Genomic DNA, 10,293 nt, shown 5'->3' with positions numbered 1-10,293 from the left:
GGGTAGAGTGGGGGCGCGGGGCCGGGAGGAGTCTGTTGGGGCGCTGTCTCCAGTCCTCCTTTTGCCTTCAGCATCGGGGAGAACCTTCAGCTGCTGGTCGACAGGCCCGACGGCACCTACTGTTTCAGGCTGCACAACGACCGGGTGTACTACGTGAGGTGAGGCGGTGCCGGGCGGACAGCAGTGCACCCGGGTGGAGGACTGGGTCCCACCAGCTTCCCTCCTCTGACACCTTCTTCTTCCGTAATTACCCCTTCAGTGAGAAGATTCTGAAGTTGGCCGCCAACATCTCCGGGGACAAGCTGGTGTCGCTGGGGACCTGCTTCGGAAAATTCACTAAGACTCACAAGTTCCGGTTGCACATCACAGCTCTGGATTACCTTGCACCCTATGCCAAGGTTTGTAGGGTGGTATTCATTCGCCCACTGGGGATGAAGGAAGTCAAAGATGGGGGCCACGTCAGAACGCAGATAATTGGGCAGCTTCTCTGCCACGGAGTCAGTGCCAGCACACGGAGATGTTTGCAGGACTTGCTGCTTGGGCATGGCTGGGGTTCTGGCATGGGAATGCTGTGTGGTTGCATAGTCGGTTATGTCCCGCAGAGTAGAAAAGCCTATGCAGACCTCACTCAAAAAAAAGCAAATTGGTGGCTTTGGTGAGAGCATAGAGGGATCCAGAAAAAGAGCTTTTGAACTATCCATGAGAGAGATTGTAGAGTTGAAGAAAGAACGTCCTGGCAGTTCTTTTTAGGGAGTGAACGATTTGGGATAACCATCGTTTTTCTCTTTTCCTTAAAATGCATTCAGGAAATTAATCACATATCCAGCAGCGGGCTTATCTGCAGGGATACAATAATTAGCATTTTAATGTCTCTTGGATTTAATTATTTTTTTTGTAGTATAAAGTGTGGATAAAGCCTGGAGCAGAGCAGTCCTTCCTTTATGGGAACCATGTGTTGAAATCTGGACTGGGTCGAATCACCGAAAATACTTGTCAGTACCAGGGAGTGGTGGTGTACTCCATGGCAGACGTCCCTTTGGTGAGTAGAGATGGTAGCTGTTATAAAAATCAGGTATCTTTTTAATCAAGAAGGATGTATTTTCAGTCTGTGCGCTTCAGAGACTAAATTCTCAGCACCTTTCAAATTTCTCAAAGAACTGTTTTTTTTCATCTTCATTATTTCTATCCCTCAATGAGTGCCTATTGAATGACTTGAGTGAATCAGTGTCTCTTCTTTTGAATCCCAGGGTTTTGGGGTGGCAGCAAAGTCTACACAAGACTGCAGGAAAGTAGACCCCATGGCGATTGTGGTATTTCATCAAGCAGACATTGGGGAATATGTGCGGCATGAAGAGACTTTGACTTAAAACGAAATCATCGCGAGGACTTATGGCTGTGTGGAAGGGCCTAGCTTTGTTTCCTGTGTCTGTGTAGGCTCCATCATCATGTTGAATTTTGTCAACACTGTGACTTCTTCAGGGACTTCTTAGTTTCATATTCTTTCTATTATGGACGAATGCAGGCTGGATTCTTATGCGGAAATGGCTCAAAAACGGTGTTTCGGATCTTTGTGACTAAATAGAATACTGTTTTATATTTGAATCAGAGGGCTTCTTGTCTTGAGTAACAGGTTCTAAGTCATTGGAACTGAGGACAAGAATAGCTAGCTTATTGTTATCTGTGATAATACTTTTCCAAACTCACGATAAGAACACGATAGATTTTCTTCATTATTTATTAATACCATGAAAGTCAGATATTGCCATATTAGAACGGTAGGTCATGTATGGGATTTTACAAATGAAATTTGGATAAAATAATAGCAATTTGTTCTGCTAATTTTCTATATAGTAGGTTCTGTTGGTGTGGAAGAAAACCTTGGATTCAAACCCCAGTTCTCATACCTACCAGCTATATGGCTTTAGAGGCGTCATTAAACTTTGATAAGCTTATTTTCTTCTGCTTCAAAAAACAGCTTTAACCATCTACCTACGAATGGTTTTAGAATTAGAAATCATGTTTGTAAAGCACTTAACACAGTGCCTGGCAAATGTTAGGTTTAAATAAATGGTAAGAATTATTTTTATATTGCATATACTGGGTATTTCTATTACTAAGGATAGGATCTCATGAGTATAGTTTGATTATATATCTTGGTTCTTGTTCTCCTTTTTCTTAGATGGTATGATCCCAGGCTAATGTTTTTTTCATCACCTTGATTTCTTAAAATGTGATTTCCCTTACAAACCTTTACTTACCTGACTAGACTAGAGAGAAAGCACTAATCAGAGACACTGAAATAATTCAGCTCCTCCAACCTTGCCCATGCCTGACAAAATTATTTTTGGAATTACTGAAATATTTTTTAGAAATGAAAAAATTCCACTAAGTTTTTTAAAACTGCCATATTATAAAAGATTTCTTTAAATATATTGCTTTTTTCTTTTTTTCCTGCTTATTTTAAATTCCAAAGGTGACATCTCTAAAAATAAAATTTTTAACTACAAAAAAGCAGTCTACCAATTCCTGTTTTTGTATGTAACATGTAAAACAGATATGTTTTGTCCCATTTTTTTCAACTCTTCTCCCTCCCAAGGTTCTGTGTTAACCCTCTAGATAGACTTAGTAAAGGTTAAGGGACTGCTGTATGTTGAACAGTATTTTGATGGTAGCATTTAGTACACACTTTAGTAATAGTTAATATCAAAGCTTGCACATTTATTATTTTATTGCCATTTTGAGGCAATTGGAGAGGAAAGGAGAGCAATAGACTAAGATGTTCTAACAAGATAAATTGATTTTTCCAGTAACTTTACAAAGCTTATTTGACTGAAACTTTGACAAAGCTTCTACCCCAGAGGAAAAGAGCTAAGGTGCTATAGTCATTTTGGCTTAGCATTTTGGCTTTTTTGTGTCTGTAGTCTTCGGGACATTGAAGAAACGCTTTAAGAAATACAACTGCAGGATTCCAGAAAGAACAATAACAAGGCTCTGAGCTGTCGACCACCAGTTCACATAGTTATAATTTGATTGGAGAAGGAAAAAGTCAGCCGTTTTCCTCATGCGGGCAAAGTTGTAGTATCTCCACATGTGAAAGATATTGTTTTGCACCTTCCGTGTATTCTCCTGTGGGACAGAAAATGAAATAAAAAGAGGGTCCTCCCTACCTCCCATCTAGTCTCACCTGGGTGCCCACAAGCACTAATCTAAGTTATCTGGAAGCTGAGTAACTTACTCATAATTTTATGATATGTAGTAAGTTGGTTATTGTAGTTGTTAGTAAAGCCGGTTTTGCTGTATATGAAAAAAAAGGTCTGGACTTAGTTTAAAGAGATATAATTTCATAATGAAAAATTTCAGTGCTGAAACTAGAAAGCTCTTTCAGAGTATTTTTAGATTTAGGCATGTATTCCGTACGTCATTGCCGTTCTGGCAATGTCTTCTGTTCTTTGTACATGGTAGAAGACGAGGGCCTGCAAACTTACTTTTTTTTTTTTTAAGATTTTATTTATTTATTTGAGAGAGCACATGAGAGGGGTTAGGGTCAGAGGGAGAAGCAGACTCCCTGCCGAGCAGGGAGCCCGATGCGGGACTCGATCCAGGGACTCCAGGATCATGACCTGAGCCGAAGGCAGTCGCCCAACCAACTGAGCCACCCAGGCACCCTGCAAACTTACTATTAAGGGACCAGATAGTAAATATTTTAGGCTATTGTTAGCACAAAAGCAGCCATATGTAATTGTCAAATGAGCATAGCTGTGTTTCATTGAAACTTCATTTATGGAAACAGGCAGTGGGCTTTTGTGCATTGAAAAATACTATCAAGAAAGTGAAAAGATATCCCACAGAATGGAGAAAATGTCTGCAAATCACTTACCTGATAAGGGACTTACATCTAGAATATATAAAAAACTTATAACTCAATAAAAAGACCACCCAATTTTAAAATGGGTAAAGGATTTGAATAGACATTTCTCCAAAGAAGATATACAAATGGCCAAAAAACATGAAAAGATGCTCAATGTCCTTAGCCATTAGGGAGCCAGAACTCAAAACCATAAGATACAACTCCACACCCACTAGGACGGTTATAATAAAAGAGACAGTGGCATGTTGGCAAAGATGTGGAGAAATTGAAACCATCAGATACTGCTGGTGGGAGTGTAAAATGGTTTATCTACTGAAAAATAGCAGTTACTCACGAAGCTAAACAGTTACCATATGACCCACCAGATTATACCACTTCTTGGTATACAGAAATGAAAATATGTTTACAAAAAACTTCATGCAAATGTTATAGCCGCATTATTCATAATAGCCAAAAAGTGGACAACCCAAATGTCTATGAGGTGATGAGTGGATAAGCAAAATGTGGTATAGTCGTACAAGAGAATATTAGTCATCCATAAAAGGGAATGAAGTACTAATACTTGCTACAATGTGGATCAACCTTGAGAACACACTAAGTGAAAGAAGCCAGAAACAAAGACCACATTGTATGATTCCACTCATACAGTGTACAGAATAGGCAAATTCATAGAAACAAAGTTGATTAGTGAATGATTGCCCAGGACTGGGAGGGGGGCATGGAGAAGGAAGAGTGACTAAAGGGTATGGAGTTCTTTTTGGGGTGATGACACTGTTCTGGAATTAGATGCAATAGTGGCAGGACCTTGGGAATATACTAAAAACCGCAGAATTGTACATTTTAAAATGGTGAATTCTATTTTAATTAAAAAGACAAACGGCAGTGGGCCAGATTTGGTCTGTGTGCCATAGTTTGCCAACTCCTGGTATAAAACAAGTGAGGAGTTTCAAGAGCTCTAAGTCCTAAAAATTAAAGGTTTCAGATCCCTGTGCCTGTTTGGTTTCTCCCCAAATGAGCTCTCACTCAGATGATATTACTTATTTCCAAGGATGTTTCCACAATCTCCCACAAAATAGTTACCTCAATTGCATCCAGAGTATCATTCAGTTGTTTTCTTTCATTCTTCTGTTTGTGGTCCATCTCAGGCCCCTCATAGAAGACTCCAAAATTGAGGTACACTTGCACAGAACCAAAGTGATTTTGCTGATTTTTTAGACAAAGCTGATAAAAACCTGTAGGAATCCCTAGATCATTACCAAATCTTGGTCTCCACCCTTTGTTGACCTACCACCCTCTAGATTTCCCTGGAGATACATGTTTACCAGTGTTAAAGGTGCTACTGTAGTTCCTTCTTTTTACTTAGGAAGTAAAAAGATCCAATTTTTGATGTGGAATACCTTATATGATATTCCATGAAACTTACTTTACTAAGTACCAGTTACAATACTGTGTTTTGCCAAATATTAGTAACTTAGTTCTATAAATTAGTAAGTTTGTAAGTAAATTTATTAAGTTAGTTCTATACTAGATTGAAAACAATGTTTTCTCCGTCTTTTTCAACTTATATTTCTCACATCTCTTTTTGAAGCTTTTCTGCTTAACAAAATGAATTGAAATTAAGAGCCTGGTGTTTTCCTGCTTCTTGTATACCATTAGAGCTGGGGGATACCATCTTGAACTTGAAACTAGAGAAAAAATTGATGTATTTTGATGAAAGAAGCTATTCTGCTGGATGGAGTAACTTCTGCAAGGTGGTTTGTACAGGAACTGATGGTTTAGGGTATGTACTGGTGCTGGTTCTTAACTGGGGTCGCCATCCTTTGTGTATGGGAGTGGGGAGGAGCGGGATTAGAAAGGTGTGGCAGTGTATCTGATTGTCAAAATGATTGGAAGGCACTACTGGCAGGTAGGGGCCAAAGATGCTGAATATCCTGTGCTACACAATGAAGGATTGTTTTATGCCCCGGTTGAAAAACATTGTCTTTTTTCGTATACCCGGCTGATAGGGCAATTAAAACTGATCCCATGCCGGGGGGTGCCCGGGTGGTTCAGTTGGTTAAGCATCTGCCTTGGGCTTGGGTCATGATCCTGGAGTCCTGGGATTAAGCCGCACGTGTAGGGCTCCCTGCTCAGCGGGGAGCCTACTTCTCCCTCTCCCTTTGCCCCTCCCCCACTTGTGTGCTTGCTCTCGTGCGTGCTTGCGCTCTCCCTCGCTCGCTCTTGGAAAAAACAAAAAAACCCAAAAAATTGACCCATGTTGTCCAAGGTGGGGACAGACTCGATCTGGCTGTAGAAGTTTTCTGGTGACTGGAGAAGTGCTTTGTTGTGGAATGTGGATATTTTCATGGCTATGCATTTCCTTTCGTTCTGAGTCTGCTGTTTAGTAACTGCCTCAAGTATTATGATAACTAGAAAGAAATGCTATCCTATAATAAATTTGTTAATTGGAATTCTGTATTATAAATGGGTCTATTTTGGTCACTTTCTCATAACCTGATCAATTGGAGACAATGATATAAAACTGAGCTTCTGGACCCTGGAGTTACAGTAATTAGTCACCTGGAGACCCTGTCCTGAATCTGCCAGTGGACAGCCTGCCACTTAATGTCCTCTGCCGCCGGCAATCTCCAATAAAGATTTGATGTTGTTGTTGGAAGGATAGTTTTTGGTGTTCAAGGCGGTTTAGTCCCCCTACTGTTTGATCATCCCTATGTGAAAAACCCAGAGCCTTTACATTTCATGTACTTGAGTAATTTCAGTACTTCCTCATTACTGACCCAGTTTCAAAGAAACTTATTATTACAGTAACTGTGGTGATTAAAACAGACCTGTCTCTTTGGTAGAGAAGTTTATCTGGCCTCGAACATTCTGAGAGGAGTCTATGAGGAAACCCTGTGGGGTATGTGCAGTGGCAGCAACATGTCGGTCATGTGACATTCCCAGTGTCCGCTGCACCTGCCAAGACACATTAAAGAGGGAGAAAAGCCCCTGCTACATCACCAGAAAGCTAGCTAAGTGCTAAGATTGACATTCCTGGTCATCAGCACAGTGGGTCTCAATCAGGGATGGTACTGCCCAATCCTCCCTGGGAGTTTTGATTGAGACAACAGTGGTGTTGGGGGGTGGGTAGGAAGAGACAGCAATGTTGAACATCCTGCCACGTTAGAAACAGTACTGCAAGACAAAGAATTGCCCAAAATGCCAGTAACACTCCTTTTAAGAAGACCTGTCTCAGAACGTACATCTGGTGTATATCGATTGATATGTATGTTTTTGGCTGTAGAGTTGATTGAACTTGCTTGGTTTTGACTTCCCCAGTGGTGTCCCAGACTTGGGTTTACTTGCTGCTTGACAGCAAATAAATAAGGCATTCGGTAGGCACTTCTCCTCAAGCTGGGTCTTGATAAGCCCAGGCTACAGTGAGCTTACTAGTAGCTACTGTTCTGTTGTAAATTCAGAGACAAGAAAAGGCTCTGATAAGCTAATTTAAAATAAGCTTTGAGTTACAGTGCAATGGAGTAAGATCAACATAGTCTATTACTATGTAAACAAAATTTAGAAAGTTAACAGGTTTCTAAGATGAAGAACAAAGGAAATTAACAGCCTCTGACTTTACTGTTGAGTTCACCATCCTTGGGCACTGTGGTGTAAGACCACAGGATGGATAAGTGTCCTTGGCCTGTAAACAGGCAACTTGAAAACATTAACCTTCCTTAAGAAACAGAGGATTGTCTGGCCAAATAGAGAGACCTTGAGCCAGTGATTCTGTAGTTTGCCAGAATTACCCCTTAAAGAGGGAGACTAAATGTGGCTCCCCCAGTCCCATAAACTGAAGCATCTTTCTTTGAAATCTAAGGGTCTGTTGCCAAAGTTCATGTAAGTTTTCATTCGACTTTGTACCATATCCTTATTGTTTTATTATTTTAGAAAATGGATTCTCTCTCATCTCCAGATCTGAGTTAATATATGATTACCTCTCCAGGAAGAGGCAGTCTGTTTGTCCCATGGCTTTGAGCACACCTCCGTTGCCCCCAGTTTGAGAAGTCAAGCCATATGTTTTAGTGATTATTCATCCATCAAGAGTTTCCATCTAAATGCAGGTCCATTTCATTAACAGGTAGGGAATCACAGCATAATAAAGACAACCAGAATCTTCTATTTGAATAAAACCTGACCCACTTTGCAAAAGGAAACAAAAAAGCAAGTCCCCAGTATGGCCAGAGGGGCCATGTACTCACCTCGTAACTGAAATAGAAGTATCCAGTCTGGCGGGCAAATTGCCAGAAGCATTCTGTGCCTCCTGGAGGGATCATGATGGCAAAGTCAGATTGATCTGCTCCATGGAAGAGCAGCTGGTCCCCAGAGCCACTAAGGGGTTCTGTCTTCTGGCTCCTAGCAGAAGTCACTAGGTTCAGAACCACCAGTCCAGCCCCAAAGAGCAAAGGGAACATGCTGCTTTCTGGAGATTCCACTGCAGGTGAAGTGCTTGCAGTCTAGTGAAACCAAGTAGTTTAGACAACTGCTAGGGTAATCATTAACTTACAAGTCACACTTAGGCCAGTTTCAGGGCCACACATGGATATTCCATAATAGAACTGGCATGATATCCCCATGCTTGGCTCACAGGAAGAGTTTTTGTTTTTACCTCAAAAACTCAGTGGCTTACCAAACCTACTTCATGGGTGCTAGATAGAATCTACTTCAGAAGAGGTATTTCTGTCCTTCCTTTGGGTCATCATTTTTCAGTTCTTCTTAGGAATAAACATTGGGTAAGTTTATTTACAACCATCTGAACATATGGACAAAGTTTGCCTAGAGAGATTTGTTTCTCCTGTTCGTATCAAATTGCTGGGTGATACCTATTGCTTCAATAAGATACGTGGGGCAGACCTCTTTCAACAGTATTTCTGCCCAGTGCTGGATCTTAGCAACAAGCATAGCATGGAAGTGTGCGCTAAAATTTTAATGGACAAATAAAGTGAGCAAGAGGCAGTGGTCAAACTTCTCCACTGATAATTCTCGTTCTGCTTTCCCCCCGACTGATCTGTTCTTCTAAAGCTATCGAAAAACCCACTTAAAGAGTATTTATATTGTTCAAACCTTCAGTCTTTTCTCCTTTATTTATGACTTCTTCAGCAGGGAAAAGGCTCATTGAACACCCACTGACTTCATGGCTGGCATTGAGCTAAGAGATTTACTTGCTTCCTATATGTTCCCACAACAGCCCTGGGAGGGAGATACCATTACCTACTGCCTTAGAGATGAGGAGTGGACATTCAGAGACTCCAGTGGCCAGCTCTGTCCCAGAAGCACAGCTGGTGCAGCTGGGGCCCCGAGTGGGTCTCACACTCTTACCTATCAGGACAGTGTTTCTGTCAGTCTCTGAGTGCCGACAGTGCCTAAATGTTCTGATTTCAGCCATAATCTTAAAAAAACAAAACAGCATCAGCACCTTCTAACCAGGTATTGCTTCACTGCATTGACTCCCAAGTGGTAATCCCTTAAGTGTCATAAACTAAAAAGCAAAGAAAGACCTCATAACTGTATTCAGTTCTAGCAAAGGCCACGTCACATCACAGTACTCTGCAGGCCGGTGGCTCTGCATCAGTCTTGCTAAGGTGAAGGTGGGAGCGACTGGGATCACTTCCCAGTGCACAAGCATACCCACCCACATCCTATCATTGCTACAGCCCCAGCACTGCCCATGTCATGAGCAGTGACTTAGATTCAGCAAAACAATCATCAGTTCATAGTATGTATTATAGTTCTGTAGAAGGTGTAGGCATAGTTTTATGTTTGTACACATTTCAGGAATAGTATAAAAATACCCCTGAAGTTACGTTAAAAAGTGTTAATGGACTTACGCATTTCTCAATTTGAGAAACACTGAAAGGATATTCTGCTTCCTTAAATGTGTCACAGTGTCACTCTTCTACCCAGAGAGCGTAGTCTAATAATGTTAAACATGGAAGAGATAAAAACTCCTGGATCCTAACCACATATAGAGGAAGACCACAACTAGCTGCAACCAGATCGAGAGGGATCGAGAGTTTCACCCTTTCACTGTAGCTTCATTTGGGGTTAACTGATGGAAAAACAGTAGTACCAAATCCCAAAACATGTAAATAGATAATAAAGCTGTACAAAGTTTCTAACTTGTACCTACAGGATGAATTTTAAAACTGTACCTTGCCTTTCACCGACTCAAAAGTGAGAAAGGGGGAATTTTGTCCCAAAAATATGTTATATGAGGACAAATTAAGAGGACATTTCCACATTTCTGTTTGACATGGCTTTCAAGGATTAAAACATCCAATACAGTCTGACATCAGCGTCTTAACATAGTCAGCATGGTTCAGCAAAGCTTGTTCAACATTTTGCTACCTCCAACTGCTCATACATGCTGTGCTGGAATTAAATAGCTA

General features: G+C 41.0%; 2 protein-coding genes across 3 annotated transcripts in view; one reads left to right on the top strand and one right to left on the bottom strand.

Moving 5' to 3' along the window:
• Positions 1-10,293, top strand: part of NIP7 (nucleolar pre-rRNA processing protein NIP7) — a 68,946-nt gene that overhangs the window by 341 nt on the left and 58,312 nt on the right. The window contains exons 2-5 of one of the 2 annotated variants that reach the window (XM_036086994.2): positions 72-158; positions 260-398; positions 899-1,039; positions 1,248-2,093. In XM_036086994.2, coding sequence (XP_035942887.1) covers positions 72-158; positions 260-398; positions 899-1,039; positions 1,248-1,367 — 487 coding nt within the window. In that variant the 3' untranslated portion in view covers positions 1,368-2,093. Of the gene's footprint in view, positions 1-71; positions 159-259; positions 399-898; positions 1,040-1,247; positions 2,094-10,293 lie in introns of those variants that run through there. The other variant, XM_036087000.2, reaches the window with a different exon arrangement.
• TMED6 (transmembrane p24 trafficking protein 6) lies at positions 2,647-10,162 on the bottom strand. Its single transcript, XM_036086984.2, has 4 exons — positions 8,107-10,162; positions 6,697-6,823; positions 4,949-5,100; positions 2,647-3,126 (listed from the first exon to the last, which is right to left on the bottom strand). The coding sequence occupies exons 1-4, from the start codon at positions 8,317-8,319 to the stop codon at positions 2,893-2,895; spliced, it is 726 nt and encodes a 241-aa protein (XP_035942877.1). The 5' UTR covers positions 8,320-10,162; the 3' UTR covers positions 2,647-2,892.

The sequence above is a fragment of the Halichoerus grypus genome, chromosome 15 (genome assembly GCF_964656455.1).
Source record: "Halichoerus grypus chromosome 15, mHalGry1.hap1.1, whole genome shotgun sequence".
Lineage (NCBI taxonomy): Eukaryota > Metazoa > Chordata > Mammalia > Carnivora > Phocidae > Halichoerus > Halichoerus grypus.
This window is presented reverse-complemented; position numbering and strand designations above follow the sequence as displayed.